This window comes from Carassius auratus, chromosome 37 (genome assembly GCF_003368295.1).
Source record: "Carassius auratus strain Wakin chromosome 37, ASM336829v1, whole genome shotgun sequence".
Classification (NCBI taxonomy): Eukaryota; Metazoa; Chordata; class Actinopteri; order Cypriniformes; family Cyprinidae; genus Carassius; species Carassius auratus.
This window is the reverse complement of record NC_039279.1, coordinates 14,897,537-14,918,280: the sequence shown is the minus strand read 5'-3', so window position 1 is coordinate 14,918,280 and position 20,744 is coordinate 14,897,537. Positions and strand designations below refer to the sequence as shown.

Here is a 20,744-nt window from a genome sequence, read left to right as displayed (position 1 = left end):
TCTGTAAGCGAGTGTGTAACAGAGAGCTACAGCAACTGTCTGCTCTTTCTGATTTGCGGTCCCCATCTCCAGTAATATTAACCATTGTAGAGAGCTGTGTGGTTATGTAGCTGTATGCCCATTATGGTTCAAATGAAAACAGTTATTTCAAAGAGAAACCTCTAGTCTGTCCTCTGCTGGCCAACGAGTGTCATGACATAAACAATACCACCCTGTCCTTTATAGGTTAGTGTGATTTCAACAGGTACAACAAGAATGTTGATCCAGGAACAACATTCTAATAAACCAATCAGACCTGAGATATAACTTTTCAGGAAATATCGGTTTTAGTCTTAAAATCAGGCTGAGGTGCTTCTGCACCCTTGTTAATCAGCTATCATTTCACACTGATTTTAGGAATAAATTATGAGTAGGGTAAGCGTTAGGTTTAGGGGTAGGGATTGGGTTAAGTCTATATTTTTGGACAATAATGTTGATCCAGGATCATCAAAAGATGTTGATCCAGGAACATGTCTAACTTGGCAAAATCACTGCGACCTCTTTTATACAGAGATCATGGATCTATGCATAATGTGCGTGTGCATTACATTTGGGTATCATTATATTGACTTTAAAAACCATGTCTTCAATTAAAACATCACATAGGCATGCAGGCAAATACGCAGCTGCCAAACCTAAGGAGTAACCTCAGTAACACACAGATTCAGTGTAGTTGCAGAGCAGTTTCTCGCCTTTAATTCAATCTGGCAGCAGAAGCACAGCTTCACACATAACACAAGGTGACAAAACTGGGACTTAACCCTGTAAACCTCCTCTTATACTGTCCCAAAAGGACATGAGCTTCCATTTCTTGAATCTTATAAGAAAATGATGCCTGAAAGGGAAATAAACCGGTTATTAGAGATCAGACATTATATGCAGAAAGGAATGTTCAAGGTTCAAAAGTGGTTACGTTCTATTGACAGTGTGCTAACAATTACCAAAATCAATCATTTCAGTTCGCCAGGGCCCAGAATAGGACTGGTGTTAACTCTAAAATACACACAGGAAAAAAAAACATCACAATCCACAAGTGCTCCATATTTGTTTATTTATGTGTTTAGAAGTTTGGCTAAACTGTGTCTGATCTGTGCATATATCTCCTCTAATTCAGACAAGATTATTTTTCACTGGAGAAAGCAATATTATTGATAGAGGACATATATATTAGAGCCGGAAACAATGCTTTTGATGGATTTGTTTATTATAAATATGCAGCATTTTACTTCATGTGGATTACTTGTGGATTGTTTTTATCAGCTGTTTGGACTCAAAATTCTGACGGCACCCAATCACTGCATAGGATATTTTGGTAAGCAAGGGATGAAATGTAAAATATCTCCAAAAATGTGTAGCTGTAGAATCTCAGGAACATGACTTCCAATGTAAGTACATTGCTGTATACAGATTGAGGGGTTGAGGGAACATTGGTAGCACTTTATTTTACAGTCCTGTTCCTCATGTACATTCTATGTACTTATTATAGTAATTACAATAACTATGTAATAACTAGGTACTAACCCTGGACCTACCCCTAAACCTAACCCTACCCCATGTAGTTACCTTGTATTACCAGAACTTTCTTAGATAAATACACTGTAAGTACACTATAAGTACATGTTAGTACACGTACTGTAAAATAAAGTGCAACCGGAACATTTGTTGTTGACATGTACACATGTACAAAAAAAAAGATGACAAAAAGAACCACATAAAACCTAAAAATCATGACATTCTGATGAGGAAAGAATTAAGATCTTTAATGGCATTAAAAAAAAAGGTTGCCACTGTTCAGTGCTATTGCTGGTATATTTATTCTGGCTGCTTATATACTCATATTATCACACAGTTATCTCCCAGCAAAAAAGTGTCAATCTGCCTCTTTTGATTTTCATTTATTGTAGTAGTGTTTTAGGATCTCACAACTCTGTGAACTTGGTTTCACTGATATAATATAAAACTGTGACAATTTATTAAATAAGCAAAAACTAGCAAATCACTGAAGGCAGCTCTCTGAAAATTAATGAAGCAGTTCTTTTGCTAAAAGTGATTTTTCCTGCTAATACAGATTTTTAAAAGATGGTACTAATCAGATCTGACCACTAAGATTAAAACACATTTCCAAAAATTCAGTTTTAATCTTATTTCAGACACTGATGCAGTTTGGATCAAGATTTCAAGTAGTTTGCACTTGTCTTCGTTTTATTTTATTTTATTTCATGGAGGTCAAGTAAGTTTTCTAGTATTTAAATATTTAAAAAATAGGTTTCACCTAAAAATTCACTACAAACAAATTAAGCAATTGCTGACATTAAAAATAATGTTCACCCAAAAATCAAAAATCTGTCATCATCTCACCCTTGTATTGTTCCAAAATGGCACAACTCTTATTATTGTTTATTAAAATGGAATTGGTTGAAATAAACCTTAACTAGCAAGTGATCTGTGTTGAGTGTTGAGTGCACACCTCTTATCATGCCAGAAAACCTTGACCTCCATAAAATAACTAAAGCAACACATTGAACATGCGTGCCGTTCAAAGCTTTACCTAACTGTTAAGGGTCTGTAAATAAAGGAGTTCCAGGCAGTTGCAGCTGACCACGTGTCAAATTCCACATGTCTCTATGTGGAATGTTACACCGCAGCTGCAAATTGACAAAATCCGGCATTATCCAGGCTTTTCGATCTTATTTAAGAAAAAAGACAACAAAAATGAAATGATCCAAGACATATTAGATCTGAGCCCCAGAAACTTTGCACTAAAAGCTACAAGTATTTGAAGTGTGTGTGCAGCTAAAGCTCTGGAATGAATCATCGAGTGACAAGCAAAGCCGTTAATCGTGTAATTTGTTTTGACAGGGTAACTGCATAACAACATGCCCCTACACTTTGAAATGAAGCTACTAAAAATCCCCTAGTCCTGTGCTGGACTAAACATGTAACAGTTCACCATCTCCCACAGTCTTCTGGGAACACGGGGGCTTTTTTTCTATGACAGCTATCAGAAATCTTTGATCTGTTTAATTGCTCTCTCTTCATTACAGATATATGTGCTGAGGAATAACTTCAATTATAAATCTGTAAATATGCAACACAGCTAGTAAACGTTACCTGGAGTATGCAGTCTACAGGTGGGTTATGAAACTACCCCATCAGTTAAAAGGAAAATCAGAACAATTCATATATTTGTGGAATTTCGTGATTCTTTTGTGAATTGAAAGATCAAAAGAACAGGATTTATTTTAAACTTATTTTATGTGGCATTATAAATGTCTTTAGTGTCAGTTAGGAACAATTTAATGTCCTTGCTGAATAAAAGTATTCATTTCCTTAAGAAATTAAATAAATTCTTACTTACTCCAGACGTTTGAAAGGTAGTTTTGAAAGGCTGGAAGGTTCAAATCAGCATATTAGATTTCTGAAAGATCATGTGACACTGAAGACTGAAAAGTCTTTTTAATTAAATAATATTTCATAGTATTATAAATGCAGCCTTGCTAAAAAATATATATATTTTGTCATTTTGATCGAATAAATGCATCTTAGGAGATTATTTATTATTAAAAAAAGAATAATAAAAACATAAGTTTTGACTGGTAGTGTGTGTGCATTGTGAGTTGCGTCACATACCAGGGCTGCGTTTCCCAAAAGCATCGTAAGCCTAAGTTGATCGTAAAAACGATCGTACGATTGATCTTAATATTACGGTCTGTTTCCCAAAAGCATCGTAGCTTAAGTAGCACTTGAAAATCTTCGTAGATCTACGAGTGCTCTGGAGTAATCGTACATCCCCAAGTGCATTGTAAGAAGACAGATTTATGAGGACACCTGCAGGACAACCGGCAGATTACACTTTTATCTAGATTTAACACACTGCAACGCGAGTAATATAATAATATTTTGATTGTACTTTATTGTACACTTTATTGTACACTTTATTGTACTCGTTTTTTGTTTACATGAATTTATAAATTAAATAAATAAAAAGGGGAAAACAAGATAAAAAAAAACACATCTTTGTTTTTCTCTATCTCCTCTAAGAGGACATTAATTTCATCCTTTTGAAAGGTATCTTTTCTTGTTTTTGTTTTTTTTGTTCAGCCATTTTGTCAGTGTCTCCGCCTGTATGTATGTGCTTTATATAGACTTGATTGTATTGATTGGTAATCCAAAACAGATGACAATTATTAGGGTTATACGTTCAGAATACGATTCCATATAAGGTTACATTTTAGCACTTCGCGAATGGACAGCGAGTCGTAAGTAGCACGTAGAGCGCGTTCTCGCGCGTTCATGTTAAGTGCATTTTTGGGAAACGCTCGTGGAATTGCTGCGAGCGTTCGTAAGTTTGCACGTAGAAAACGCTCTTAAGAGCTAAGATACATCGTTATCGGGAAACCCGGCCCTGACCAAGACAAATATGAAAGTGAAACTAAAAAAATTAATAACAAATGCATTATAAAACTAGCCCATGCTTGCAGGTTGGAAGACAAATTAATTCAAACTCATAACTGATCAAATTTACGAAACCAACAGACAAAACTGAAATGAATCTGACCAAACGGTTTCACTTACAATAAATCGTTGATATTTGCCATGGCATATTTTTTAACAAATTGCAAATCTGTTCTGAAACCTGGTAACCTGGCTACCTAGAGAGCATTTTAAGATATCAATAGTGCAAAGGTCAGTTATGTAGCCTAAGGTCTTGTCCAAATTTCTATGATTCATTAAAAATGCTCAGTGAACAGGTTAATCCAATATGGCTGATAAAAGCTAAAGAAATAGCATTACTTAATTAATTAATTAACACTTCAAGACTTTTTTTTTTTATAAATGATGTATGAACAACCATTTTTATTATCGTATGTGTAGAAACAGGTATAAAGAATTGTGAAATTTCATTATTATAACTCTGCCTGGAAGGTTAGTGGCCTTGTAGACGTTAGAAAGTTATGGTTTGGATCAGGGCCTTGGTGTTTGTGTAAGGTGTGTTGTACAAACAAGAATCAGCGAGTTTGACAGCCTGAGGGCGTTTGGCAGGAGAGGCAGTTCCCATGCTTCAAAGATGACTTGATTTTGTTGTATATTTTGTTTTTAATACCTGCCATTTGTATTAAGCAAGAGCGGTTACACAACATTACACAACAGGATTTCAGAATGCATTTGCAGCAGCTCAAACCTAAGCAGGATATGAGAAAATGTCATGACATGTCATATAATCAGATCAGAATTTGATTTCACTTGCTGGCGCCAAGGAGAATCATATTTCATACAAACTGCCCATCTTCACATTAACTGATTTGCATTCATCAATCTACAATGACTTATTATGTCTTCATGATTTATATTTAGGCGTTTATTTCATGACTAGCCAGCTTTATAACATTACAGTACAGTGAACAACTTTGTGCTTCAGTAAAATCAGCTGAAAACATATTGCACTTTCTGTACTTAAAAAAAAAGTCAGTTTGAATAAGAACTTAAATATATAAACAAAAAAAAAAAAGAAGAAATTTGTTGTCATTAATTTTAATTTTCCCAAGAATGCACAAGGGTTATTTTTATTCTCAGTGTTGTTGTTGCTGATTTTGTTATCTGTCACAGAAGATAAAATCTGTGTGTGTGTGTGTGTGGGAATCACATGTCTGATGGATATCTCATGTTGCAATAAACACTTGTTGTACAATAAAGACAGCAAGGATTCAGTTCTCATGCTAAGTATTAACGTTTCTTTTCCAGTCATGAATATATACAGATCCTTCCAACTTTCATTTTGTTAATATTGAAAAAAGTGTGTCAGTAGTATGTTTTTCATTTGACACATTAAAAATAACGGGATTATAACAGGCTAAGAAACTGTGGACCCACTTTATATTAAGTGGCCTTAACTACTACGTACTTACATTTTAATTAATAATTTAGTACAATGTACTTATTGTGTACATACATGTTTTTACATTGTACTTATATTAAAAAAAGACATGTAATTACATCTGTATTTAATAACATTTATAATTACACTGTTAGTACATAGTAGTTAAGGCCACCTAATATAAAGTGGGACCGAAACTGTATTTACAGACAGATAAAGTGTATTATCATTCAAGAGTAAACAAACAGGTGAACGTTTCTGAAAAATGTGACTGCAATAACTGTAAATGGGACATCCGTTCATCTCTCAGAAATTGAATTGCCTCCTGGAGCTGTAAAGTGGGAAAGCAGCTATTATATTGAGGGTTATTATTTTTTTAATTGCATTAAGACCTCCATATTTTTTTATCTCTGATAGAATTTCAGAAGATACAGCCACATGATTTCATATCTGTAAGATTTACTCAAATGGTCTGTGTGCTAAAATCTGCAAATAAATAAAATATTTGAAGTTAATCTCCGTACACACAACCAGTGGAAAGTTCGGAATTGTTAATATTTTTTTAAAGGGATAGTTCACCCAAAAGTGAAAATTATATGATTATTAAATCAGCCCCTGTTCTGAATTTCTTTCAGTTGTTAGGACGCAAAATTAGATATTTTGAAGAATATTTGTAACCAAACAGTTGACGGTAGCCATTGACTTGTATGGAGAAAAAAAATAGAATGGTAGTCAGTGACTACCGTCAACATTTAAAGAAAAAGAATCTGAATGATTCCAAATGTTTGACCAGTGTGAATAATTGTTAAAACGGTGCTGAACACAAGAATAGCTTTAAATGTCAACCAGCTCACAAAAAACTTGTTTTCCGCTGTACAATGGGCTATTCAGAAAGAGGAAGAAATGTGACACCATGTTTGAGTTTAAACAATGATGTTCATCAGTTCAGGCATTATTAAACACACAACCTCATGATGTAGAGTAATCTCTGACATCAGCAGTGAGAGCAAGTCATAGAACATTTTTCACATGGTTAAAGTGGTGATTACTCTATATATACCCTGCATTTGTTGTCCATAAAACAAGACGCAGTCATTCTCAGACATCTAAAAGCTACATCACTGGCCTTTTTTGGATTCAGAGGAGGATCAAATAGAGTTCTGTAAAAGCAGACAATCGCCTCACTGGAGGTGTGTCAGGTTTGTAATGTCCCTTCTAGCCATGATGTACTCATATGACTGTACATATAGGCTGGACTCCAGAAATGCACCTCTGTCCCTTGAGGTCACGTCAAGCCCAGCCGCTGCCACTTCATGCCTTTGGCTTCCACTATCAACACCCTAATCAGCTTATTATGGCCACACCTCTAAGGCCTGTGCGGCTCACACTGAAGCATGAAGATTTATGGGAAAAGAGATTAGAACTGACAATTGGAAAGCTATATTGCACACGCTTTTTTAAACACTTCAAAGTATCTGTCAATTTTGGGAACTTTTCTAAAGGCTAATGTTGCTCTCACACAAAAGCCTCAATGGGAAACATTGCGTAATAATTTCCCGTCATTAGGCTACTTTAATGAAGACATAAATTATGTACATATTAGTTAGAATTGATGTTTTCCTGATAACACAAAACACTTCAACACTGTTCGTTTCCAATCAAAATTAAACACCGGCTGTAACTAAGGCTACGTCCACACGGAGACCCCAATCCAATCTTTTTTTTCCTCGTCTCAAGTAATATCCGCGTCCACACGAAACCACAAAACGATATAGTATACATGCCAGACCAGCATGTGGCGCTGTAATTCTGCCACAGAGATACACTAAAACGGAGAAGACATGGACTATGTGCATAAACCTTGCGTGTGGTACACAAACGAACATGGGACAATACATTTATTAATGTTAGTTAATAAAAAGACAATCATTCAGTTTGTTCATGTTTTTGTAACTGTTATGTAACGTAGAGATGTTTGACTAGATGCGAGACGTGGGCTGAAGATGTCATCGTTTCCGAAAATATATGGATTTGCACACGAAAACTCACATTTTTCCCCATTTATCCACTCTGGGACCTGTTTTTAAAAAACAGCAGTTTCAATTTCCGAAAACGCCGGATCCGGTTCTTGTGGGTATTCATAGAAACGCATCTCCATGTGGATGGGGCCTAAGACATGCCCCCCTGGCTTGAGCTCTTGATGCTCCGCCCTCTTCCCTGGAGCTAAGATTATATGAAAACATCATTTTGAATGTCATCACATAATATAATTACATCTAACAGAATAAGGCAGAATTTATTATAGAAATAGTACCCACAATATTGCATATGCCTTCAGAACAAACTAATTAATTAATAATTATAATATATATTTTGAGGAATTTTAGAAAGGAAAATTCCTTGTAATGTACTGCTTCGGCTGTGTGTTAAAAGTGTGTGTGTGTGTGTGTGGGCATGTTTTGTGACATATCAGGACACAACTCTGTATAATGACATGGGTATGACACAGGTATTACAAGGAGAGGGTGACTTATGAGGACATAACCCATGTCCCCATTTTTCAAAACGCTTATGAATCATACAGAATGAGTTTTTTTGACAAAGTAAAAATGCACAAAGTTTCCTGTGAGGGTTAGGGTTAGGGTTGGTGAAGGGCGATAGAATATACAGTTTCTACAGTATAAAAACCATTACGCCTATGGGATGTCCTCAATTTTCACAAAAACAAACGTGCGTGTGTGTGTGTGTGTGTTTGTTGACTACTCACTACTGTTTATGTTCACTTGGATGGGTTAAATGAAGAGCACAAATTCTGAGTATGGGACACCATACTTGGCTACACATCACGCCACTTTCACTTTTTTACTTTCAGGTTTCTACATCTGAATAAACATCAATTAATCTAATGCATATTGATTTTATTGATTTATTTTATTTATTCATATTTACTGAATATTAATAAATGATACAGACAACTTAAAAAATGGCAAAACCAAGAAAATTACTAAAACGTTAAAATTAAAACACAAATAATATAAAAATAATAATTTTATTAAATATTAATAAAACATATCTAATAGGCCGATCCAGGCCAAACTGTAATCACTTCAGTTAAAGTTAAAATATAATCATTTAATATATTTAAAAAATATTTTTAAATCAGATTTATGAGTCCATAATTGTATTTACAAGCTGAGTGCACGTTTATGTTACCACATTGTTGTATTGTAATAAGTGGGAAACTGCAACATTTAGTTGGGAGTTGTTAATGTAAATTAAAGACTCGTGTATAAGCAAATTATTTTTGGTTATAATTTAGTTTTTACTGTGAATGTTGTATGAACTGTTAATTAATTAATTAATTAATTAGTTTGCATTTAACTAGTATACCATTATTTTTTTTATATATAAAAAAAATATGTTGATAAAGCTTCTACATAAAAACTATATTTCTGGATAAGAACCACTTAACCACATGGTTCAAATATATTCTTACTTACAGTGTCACATTACAAGTTTTTGGGTTACGGGCAATAATAATATGCTATTTATCTGAGTTTTTAATTAATATTTTTATATTTTTTAATTTAGTATTTTTCTTTTGTTTTCCACTTTAGAGTAAAAAAAAATAAGATAAATGTCAAGTTTATCATCCACCAAAGTGCAAATGCATCAACACATTGCATTTGATTTATTTATTGTGAGTTCCATTGAACACAAATGTGCAGAGGCAGCAGGTTATGAAATATGAAAACATTGTTTTGTCATTAACACACATCTGCCAGTAAAACTCCACCTCATTCTGCCTGCACAGACCTGCCCTTACCAGCATTGCCCGCAATCCAACTAAATGCTCAAACGGATTGCCTTTCTGGAAGAATATTAAGATTATATTTAAAACCACTGTATAATAGAAACATGATCTGAAGACTTATGAAAGCAAATGGTCCTCGACTAAATGAAAGTGTTTATGATCTCTTTAATTGAGGAGTTGTGTATTGTGAAGTGCCCATGTTGCTAATGAATTTATATAACACACTTATCAAAGCTGACATTTGGCTTATTAGCACTGACTAACTGCACTGTGCAGAGCACAGCTTATGTGGGAAATTCAGGTACAAAGTGATGACATCAGCTCTCCGTTGCCATGAATATGTCAATCAACAGAACAACCCACCTCTGCTCTTGGCAGATTCACAGAGTCTTATAAAGAGCACAACCGCTGTAGGGCAAATTAATTCAGTTCATGTTATAATATTTTAAGTAAATACATTTCTTTAATTTTACATGAATCTAACAGTTTCCAACAAATAAATACTGAAATAAATACTAAACACTAATGTGTCATTGTTCAATAACATAATATTGACATTAAACTGTGTACAATGTACTGTATACAATGTACTGTATATTAATAATAATAAAAACAACACAATAAAATAGTAGTAGCAGTATCAATAGCATCATTTTTATTATAAAATAATAATACTAATACTAATACTACTAATAATATAAATAAATAAGTCATTGTTAAATAAAATAATATTAACAAAAAAAAAACTCTATTCTTCCTTTTTATCATTAGTAGAGCTAGTATATTTTATAATACTTTATTTATTTTATGGTGTTCCTGTAGCTCAAGTGGTAGAGCATTGCATTAGCAGCACAAGGTTGTGGGATCGATTCCCAGTAAAATGTTTAGCCTGAATGCACTGTAAGTCGCTTTGGATAAAAGTGTCTGCTAAATGCATGAATCTGTTTAAATTTTATTTGTATTTATTTAATACTAATAATAATAACAACATTCATATTATTATTATTATTATTATTATTATCATCATACAAGTATACTAATATTCATACTAACACTACTACTACTATACTTATTATTAAGTAGTTGTAGTAATTATTATTGTTGTTGTTGTGGCTTCAAAATAGCAATTTTGATGATGTTGTTTTCCTTACGTTGTTTTAATTATAAGAATGTGAAAACCTGGAAAGTCCAATGTTTCAACAAAGATCAACAAAGGACATGCCAAACTGCCTTGTACTCCATAAGCTGTCATGCTCTGATCCTGCTCTTTATGGGACTGCAGGCACAACTGAAGTCATCACATCACAGACACACTGGCTGTCAGATCTGCTCTCATCCCAGACCTCCAGTGTCCAGAGCCAGGCCACAGGAATGCTGTTACTCTAAAATTAAGTGCTAAAGACTGCAGCTCTCTCTTGATGGGATCAGAACACAGCCTTAGACACCTGATCTGTGTTGCCCTGCACGTCTTGGGAGCAGAGAAGCATTTAACAGTGATTGTGAGCGTGTTACAGGAGTGATCAACTAAAGTGAGTGATACATCCAGGTCAAGTCCTTCATTTTCTACAAAATAACAGAAAGAACAGATAAGAGAATTTGCTTTCAGGATTCCAGCTCACAAACCTGTGAATGTCAGTATACACAGCAGCTTCAACATTAGCTCTACAGCAGAATTAAGATGACATTTCAATTCTGAACAGATTTTTAAAACACCATCATACACTTACCAGGCCACTTTCAAATTGTATCGATCGCAACAAACTCACACAGAAATGTGTGCCTTGTTGCTAGAAGATGTATGGCAAATTAAAATAACATGTTCTAAAATCGGCTGAAAATATTAAACATGTTTGATATCTTGGATTGGATGGAAGTGTGTGACCATCATACACTACACAATTTTCTAGGGAATCTGTCAACTCAAATCTGCAGACTGCCTCTGACTTTCGGCATCTAGCGTCACCTTTTCCAGACTGTAAATCGGTGGGAAAATTGGGACAAAAATCATAAAAGTGTATTCCAGGCCTTACTGTGGGAGCAACAAACCTTAGTACTCAAGACTGCAAAAGAGTTAGCCACAAATATCTGTTCAATTATAATAGATATGTTTTGGTAGCTAGCTATAAACATGTTGTCGGTTTAACATGTCAAATTTTAGTTAACATGCTCAGCAAAATTAAGGTTTGCTCCGGGCAGATCCAGTGTGTGTTGCAGAGGAAATCTAGGATTTGCGTTTTTCCAGTTTTGTGGAAATTAATCTCTGTAAGATGTACTAAGGTTTATTTGCCTATTTAATATAATTACTTTTGAAGTCTTTGTTTATCTAAGCCTTCAACTACCCTAATCTGTAAAATTGTCATCAGCTATAACTTCACTGTAAAAAAAAAAAAAAACAAAAAAAAAAAAATATATATATATATATATATATATATATATATATATATATATATATATATATATATATATATATAAAGATAAAAAGTAAAAAAGTTTAAAATGTTGACTTACATATATAAAAATTTATATTCATTTAAAAAAAAAATCACAGACACTTGTAAATGGCGGTCAATGGAAAAAGATGCTTTTGCAGCCAGATGTAGATGTAAACCCTTAACATGTGTACTTGCACATATGTTATTATTATATTTTAGACATAAACATAGATACATCTTGTGAATATTGATTACTCTGCAATTGTATGACTGTTTGTACCATTTATGTAAAGCAGTGAACATGAACATATATTGATATCTTATTGCATATCCTCAACAACTCTTCATTTTTCATCTTAAACAAGTGTGAGAAACTCAGGAGATGCCAACAGCACTTTGAGTGTGTTTTCTCTAACCGTGACAGCGTTGAGCAATGATGCAACCATTCTTCCCTATAGAGCAGGTTATGACAGAAACACATTCCACAGAATCTGTTCTGAATCTGTTTACCCATGTTGTGTGTATAGAAATTGTCTATGAGATACCCAAAGAGACTTGTCTGTTTGCTACATGTGGCAATCCGATGGTAACTAGCCAAATATTTAAGCCATCCTGAGGTGAGGTTATATGAGGCAGGTCTATCAGATGTCAGGCAAACAGTTTCTTTAAGGGTGTTGTCAGTAAAGAAGAACGTGTGCACAGGACTCAAGGGCATGTCTTGATTTCCTCTAATTTTATTAAGGTTTTCATTTGAAAACAAAAAGCTATTTTTTTTTATATAAACTTGAACCTTTTCGATTAAAATCCTTTTGCAAATGTTCATTATGGAACTGCTGTGGATATATGAAAGAAAAACAAATAGCAATACATTTTCTAAAGTTTTATTTTTGTACTTGTACAGTAAAGTGGTCATATGATGCGATTTCAATTGTTCCTTTCTCTTTGGAGTGTTACAAGCTTTTGGTGCATGAACTAGATCTGAAAAGTTGCAAAGACTAAAGTCTCAAATCCAAAGAGATATTCTTTATAAAAGTTATACTCTGCCACGGTCCCCTAAAACGACTCGTTTAAACACGCCCCCACATGTCTACGTCACTGTGTGGAAATATTTGCATAATGCCGCCCAAATCTTCACGCAAAGAAAGAAGGCATGGTTTCAGTAATCGCAGTAAGTGTTGAAGAGGTAGATGCATTTAGGATGACCATTTTGTGAACCTAAGAGAGGAGGTCATTCTGACTTTGCTATACCAATCTGACCTTCTTAATCAGCTACTCTAAGTATGTTTTGTTATTAGTTTAAGTATTTGCTACTGACTGCTCAAATGTGTTTTGAGCATTGCGAGTGTGTGTGTGAGGGACGGTCACAAAGTGGAGTCAGATGTCTTAACCGTTCGTGGCTTGTGTACTGCACACATATATTGGCTTCATCACTGTGTCTGTCGCACCTCTCTGTTCCCCTTTCAGGCTTGAACTGATGGTAAAACTAAGGACATTATTAACTGTCTTATATTTATTTTGAAAGATGAAGCTCGCGATTATGGAAAGGGGGGTTACATTTCCATGGAGTGCTTGTGTTGTTCAGCCAATCACAAAGCACTGGGTCAGTTGGCCAATCAGAGCAGACTGCGCTTGTCAGAGGAAGGAACTTTGTAGAAAACGACACGTATGAGAGGCGGGGCATCGGGAACCTACAGTTATGTACAGTATTTGAAAAATTATGTGTTTTTTAACATTAAAGCATGTCAACATATTCTATTACACCAAATACACAAAATAATGAAAAATTAAAAAAAAATAGCATCATATGACCCCTTTAATGTTTTAATGAAGACATTTTCTATTGTAATATATTTTCAAAAAGTAGGTTATTATTGTGGTGGAAGTTTCAGCTTTGTGATCCTTCCACAAAATATTAAGAAGGAAAAACTGTTGCTGTTTTTTACAGTATTAATAACCATTAGTAATTACTGAGCACCAATAATAATGAACAGCAAATCGGCAGATTAAAATGATTTCTGACGGATCATGTGACACTGAAAACTGGAGTTATGATGCTGAAAATTCAGCTTTGCATCAAAGGAATAAATTAAATTTTAAATTTCTAATTATAATATTATTTTACCATGCTCAAATTTACCCACTAGGAGTGTGAGAAAACAAATTGCACAATAAATGGCATATCAGGAAGGTCTAACTGTGATTTTTGTAGAAGCTATGAGCTCAAATATCAGCAGGCCTTCATAACATTTAATGCTCTTGAATGAATGCCTGGGGCACACTGTGGAAGACAGTCCCCATGGTAACCACCACAACAGCCTGATTCTCCATGACAACCAGTGCACCACAGGGATACAAATGTGATCAGAAAACACAAAAATAAAGAACAAAGACTATTTTGTCAGAGGTTTCACGCAGTAACATTCAAACAAATCTGACAAACTTTTCTTTTTTTTTTTTTTACTGTAAAAAGATAATATTGCAAGAAGTCTCTTATGGTGTATGTAAGTATATACTGTGTGTGTGTATATATATATATATATATATATATATATATATATATATATATATATATATATATAAATATATAAGGCTTGCCACAATAAACGGTGTTGACGGTGATACCAGTGCTAAGCCGCAACACCGGGAACGTCACTTGCCCACAGACCAAAAACCCATGTTTGTAAATTATATTTTGAAAAGCCTGTTGACTTTTGCCATTTATCTAAGGTTATTCCGAAAGTTTTTTTTAAACATTTGTTTCTTGTTACTTTATTTAAACTTTGTGTCATTTATTTATATTATTTGACAACAAGGTGTAGACCTATGCCGTGACTCCATGCTTTCTAATTCATTTTGCTAATAAACTAACGCTATAGAAAACCTTCGTAATCACGGGAAGAAGGAGGCGGGAACCAGGGAAGATTCAATTGAAACTTTAATTACCAAATAAACACAAAACAGCGCGACAGCCCCTCGCGGAAGACTGCTGCGCACAAACAAAACCAAAACACAAAATAAAGCCCAGGCCTGGTCCTCTCTTGTCCTTCACTGTCATAACTCCTCCTTTTATCCTTCCGGGGGTCCTCCGTGGGACTCGAGACTGGTGAGTGGAGCAGGTGTCGCTCATTTCCAAATCACTCCACCGGCCTCCATCTGTTCCCACAGCTCTCGGCCCCGCCCCACTCGTCACATAAACGTTATATTTTTCTTTTTTCTTTTTTTTGTTATACATGTTTACTTAGCCTATTTCCTGTTTTGTATACCTATTTATATTTTATGTAAGTTATTTGTTATTTTATAATAGGCATATAGCCTGCCCTATAGTATGGTGCATTTTTGTTTTGTTTTGTTAATAAAAGCTCTATGTTTTATAAATAGGTTAAATTGAGTTTGACGTTGTATTTTGTTGTTGTATTCAAGCAATTTACGCTGAACCTTGCTAATTCAAAAGTGAAAGTAAAATGCGCATGTTGCTTTTAAGCGATTTAAAAGCAAGGAAAAGAGGGAAGATTTAAACTAACTAAAAACTAACTTTAATCCGAATTGCAACTATTTGCCACTAAGAGAAAGCAAAATGTGCACGCCACTTTCACAAGCTATTTAAAAGTGAAGGAAAGCAAGGAAAAGAAGGAATGCCCCGCCTCTGCTGTGATACTGCTATGTCAATTAACCGGTGGGAAAATTTCCTCACTGTTACAACCCTAATATATATATATATACACAGGTATTCTGTGATTTTTATATATCAAACCATCATTAAAATGTTAAAATAAACAAGTTAACACAAAACAATGAATCCATGTTTCATGTTTAATTGTTATGTTTGCATAAATGACTTAGGCTATGTTTACATTTGACACAGACGAGGATCGTTTTCATTTTAAATGAAAGTTTTAAAACTAAAAAGCTCTAGTGTAAACATAGACTTAAAGTTAAAGTGTGTCATTTCTGTGGCATCAAATGGAATGTCAATTTAAAAGGCACAACTGAAACACATACAAAGCACACCAAAGATGTTTTTGAGAAAGTATGTGTAAAGATTTTATCTCATCACATGAAAAAAAAAGTTTTCGGTTTTTAAGTTTTCAGTTTTTACTTGAAAACAGTGTTGTGTAAATGCACCATTTGAAGCCACCATACAGTATATGAAAACATATCTTCTCCATCTCCATGTTAATGCATTTCTTCAGTATTTTCAAAACACACCATCACAGCTGTTCCACACTGGCTGTAGAAACTAACAGAACCACAGAATTACTGCACAAAGAGCCAGAGCCACATACCGTGAGAGCAGGAAGAAGAAACAAAACAAAGACAACTAAACAGGATGCAGTATATAAAAGACAAACAGCTCTCAGTTCAGCTCACAGTTCTCTCACATAAATAACCAAAGAAAGAAGAAGAATGTGGCACATCAGCAAAGAACAGCAGACCTAAATAACATTCTGAAAGGCTGCTCTTTCTCTTCTACAATTTACAATTTACAGTTTCTGCTCTTGGCCCACAAAAGACATTTTTAGCCCCTCAAATGGTTGCACAGCAAAAGTCGAAAGAGTATAATTTCCCTATGCCCTCTAGACATAGTTTACCACCTTATAGAGAGACATTGCTTAGCTGTTATGCAATTTGTTTGTAACAAAATAAATGGTGCACAACACCTGGATCAACTTCAGGACACACTGACTGATAAAATACAACAAAGAGGCTTGATATGTAGGGTTTGGAATCCATCCTTTCATGAAGTTATTGTTATTTCTACTGAATAGATTTCATGGCTCATCGTCGTTGCATTGTAACATCATTTGGACAACATTCCAAGTACACCGCAAATTGCTTCTTTTAAACAAACAAATATTCTTCTAATTACTGACAGCAATTATTGAGAGTGATTACTTTAATTCCTGAAATGTTCTTTTGAAGACCAGTGCTGAGAATTGTTCAGCCTTACAGGCAATATCGCAGTGGTTTTGAAAAACTTTAATACAGTTTTCAACAAAAGTTTTTAAAAAAGTAATTTAAAAATAACTTATTTTCCATACACCTGTACACATTTTTATCATTCTTTTCATTGTTTTTCAAATGTAATTCTTCAGGGAAAGAATGTTTTGGGGAAGTCACACCCTTTACATTTGGCATCCTGAACTAATCTTTCTTTTGTCATCAAAACATTTAGATTTATCAAATTTCAAATGTTGCAATACTTACTGGCCTTGAGGGTCTGCAGGGCTCCTCTCTATGACATCACTTCCTGCTTTATTTATTTGTTTGTTTAATTATTTAATGTTGGTTGCACCACATGATTTTGTGGAAACTTTTTTTAATAACAATAATTCAATATTTACTATGGCTTTCGTTTCAAAAATTTGATTCTTTAAATTAGGCTTTTTTTATTTATTTATTTTTTTTATTTTTATTTTTTATTTTTTTGTCATTATGATATTACGACAGTTCACAAGAGGTATGCTCAAATCATAATATGCATGAAATTGCAGTCTAAATCTTTTTTTGAATAATTCTAAATAATGGATGACACCAAAACATTTAATTGACTAACTGTCAGTATTACATTATCCATATAAAATAAGTGTTATATGGTATTTAAAAGTTTCCTTACTCTCAAATGCTGTGAATGTCATGAAGTAATACACTCTGGAGAGAATTCATGAAGAATGTCTACTGTTTAGCACCACATTTTTTCACAGAAATGAAACAATAATAAATGTACACAAACATCTCTTTAATAAACTTCTGTTTACTGCATCACCTACTTTCCACAATGTTAATAACATGATGTTAATTACAGCAGGCAAAAAGTGCTGACTTTTGTGATTGAGGCACAAAATATTATATACAAATTTGCAACCATGGGGCAAAAAGTGAATTCATCCCTCAACACTGCAATGTCTTGTAAGCCATGACAGTTTCAGTTTATCCCACTGAAGGTCTTTCTGACTGCATTAAAAAGCTCTTAACTAAGCTCCATAAACTTTTATGGATAGTGACTCGAGTTACCAAGATGTTAGCAGACACAATAGATTACTAGAGTCCAAAGGTAAACCTCTGCTGTGAAGCAATGCTCAGAAAGACTTCTCCGAGCACTCTGGGCTTTTCTATACTTGACTTTTATGTTTAGACTTAAATTTAGCTTTGTCACACATTTCACAAACTAAACGAAAGTCTCATTCGCCATCTCTGTATCATCACCAGCTGTGTCAGTCAAACAAACCAACGGCCCACTGAGTCACGGGCCAGCACTTGTAACATTTGCATCATCGACGCATCACTGGCTCATTTGTTTATCTCCAGATGAAGCCTGGAGAAAAGACAACGCTGATGTGCTGCATTCAGATTTCCCCTAGGGTCCAACTGAGCACATAACCCTAATAACTCTATCACACAGGCTTTGGTTTTGTTGTGATGGCAATGGGAGGTGGACAAGTGCCAGTTGCATAAATGAACACAACCGAATCATATTAAACCCAGAAGGTAAGCAGGCACTTGTCAGGCATGACAAACTGCTGTCTGAGGAACAGACACACATTTAGCCGTTTAGGTTTACACAGAGATGATCTCCATACATGGGATGGAAACAGTAAATGCATGTTGTTCAGCCTCTCAGGGGCAGGATTTCGCTATCCAACCTGCTCCAGATATTTGAATAACTCGCATTTCCTTGTTCCACCCCACTGTAATAATAAACCATTAACTTTATACTGCCACTACAGAAAATGTCTGTGTCCCTCATATCGGACATGTTGTCTGCACAAAGCACAATGTGATCTAGCTATCAATCGCTGTGTAAAAAGGTTCAAGCACAAAGTACCAACAAACCAGATGGGAATGCAAATTTGGATTTGAATAAAAAACAACCTACAGTATTTCTTCATGCATTCAACTACACTACAGTTACTGTTTCGTTTGTTTGTTTTGTTTTATGCTTTCTATTCATTCAAGAATCCTGACAAAAATATTCATAAAAAAATGTTAAGCAACACAACTGTTTTCAACATTGATAATAATAAATGTTTCTCCAGAGGCAATATTATAGCATATTAGAATGACTTCTTGAGGGATCATGTGACATGAAAGATCTCCGAAATGAATTACAGTTAAAAAAAACACAATTCAAATTGAAATAACGTTTTATAATATTATAATATTGTTATTACTAGTATTATTTCATTATATTACTAAATCCCAACCCCAAACCATGGCAGTGTTCATGATTTTAATATGTCAATGTACCTTAGGAGACTTTTCACCTTTTCGCTTACATTTTATAACTTTCATTATTAACATTATCGTGAATTTGCATGATTACTTGTAAAGGTGCAACGAGAACATATTTCACAACGTGACAAACAACACCAACACACACACACACACACACACACACAGAGGGAGAGAGAGAGAGAGAGAGAGAGAGGAGAGAGAGAGAGATTCGAAAACGCCTTCGAAACTGAAACGCTCAATAGCAGACGAGAGCGCGCGCCACAAAATTCCCGCGAAACATGCAAACGCGCTCACCTTTTTAAAGATAAACTTTACATCTGTTTTGCTCAGATAAACCTGCATGCTTAGAACAATATTTATAAAGACATCTGCCAAATAAAAATATCGACATTGAGCAGACTTGACCAACCTTACCATGACTTTCACAGCTGGCACGCAGTCTACAGTAACAGAAGTACTCACATCTGCAGTAATAACGCTTTTAATGCCAGAAGAAGTGAGTGAAGAGTGAAGAGAAGAGCTCAGGTGTGATGTCCTCTCACCTGTGCAGGCTCGCTTTCACCTGTGCCGACGGTGGCCATGTTGAAGTAGATCCCAAAGCAACTGTACACATTGAAATATGTGCCCCGGTGTGCAGCGACTTCCTGCTCTGTCCATTGGCTCTGTTCCTGAAAAATATGTATCCCAGCATGTAATAACTCGAAAAAAATTTTTTGCTGTTAGCTACATATAGTGAATGATTTCGATAAACATTTATGGGAATATACAATATAAGATATACCAGCGTGGTAACGTTAGTTTTATTTGATTTTATTATTATCTGAAGCTCACTGACGACTAGTGTGGCTATTAAAGAGCAATACATTATTTAACAGAGTGATACGATCACTTCAAAATATAAACATTAACAATAAGCACTATTAAACAGATTTGCATTGACCAAGCCATATGTTTACACATTTGTCTTCCATAATGTTTATGCTTTTGCGTTTCGTTCGCACTGAACAGGGCATCATCCAAAATCATTCTGTAGAATTATTGTGCATGTCGTCTATTTTTGCAAGGTTAACAGATGATTTATGCAAAATTCATAAACTTAAGTTTCGTCGATTGAAGTTAGGGGATTTGAGTTGTTGTTGTTGTTTAAAGAACATCAGATGGCGCCATTGTTACATATTTCTGTTGATCCACTGTTGGGGAGACCGGGGCTAGTTGTCACAAGGAATGCTTCTCAGAAACTCTGAGATTTGGGATTGGGACTATTTAAACAAAAACGTGCGTGTGTTTTCTGTTTTTTTTTATTTTTATTTTTTTTATGTAATTGTTACATTTTGTCATATATTTAATATGG

At 34.6% G+C, this 20,744-nt stretch overlaps 1 protein-coding gene across 1 annotated transcript in view; it reads right to left on the bottom strand.

The window, feature by feature from the left end:
- Positions 1–20,055, bottom strand: part of LOC113056336 (ankyrin-3-like) — a 146,476-nt gene extending 126,421 nt beyond the window's left edge. The window contains exon 1 of the mRNA XM_026223038.1: positions 19,936–20,055. Within this exon, the coding sequence (XP_026078823.1) occupies positions 19,936–19,974 (39 nt within the window). The 5' untranslated portion in view covers positions 19,975–20,055. The remainder of the gene's footprint in view (positions 1–19,935) is intronic.
- Between the last annotated feature and the right edge of the window lie 689 nt (positions 20,056–20,744).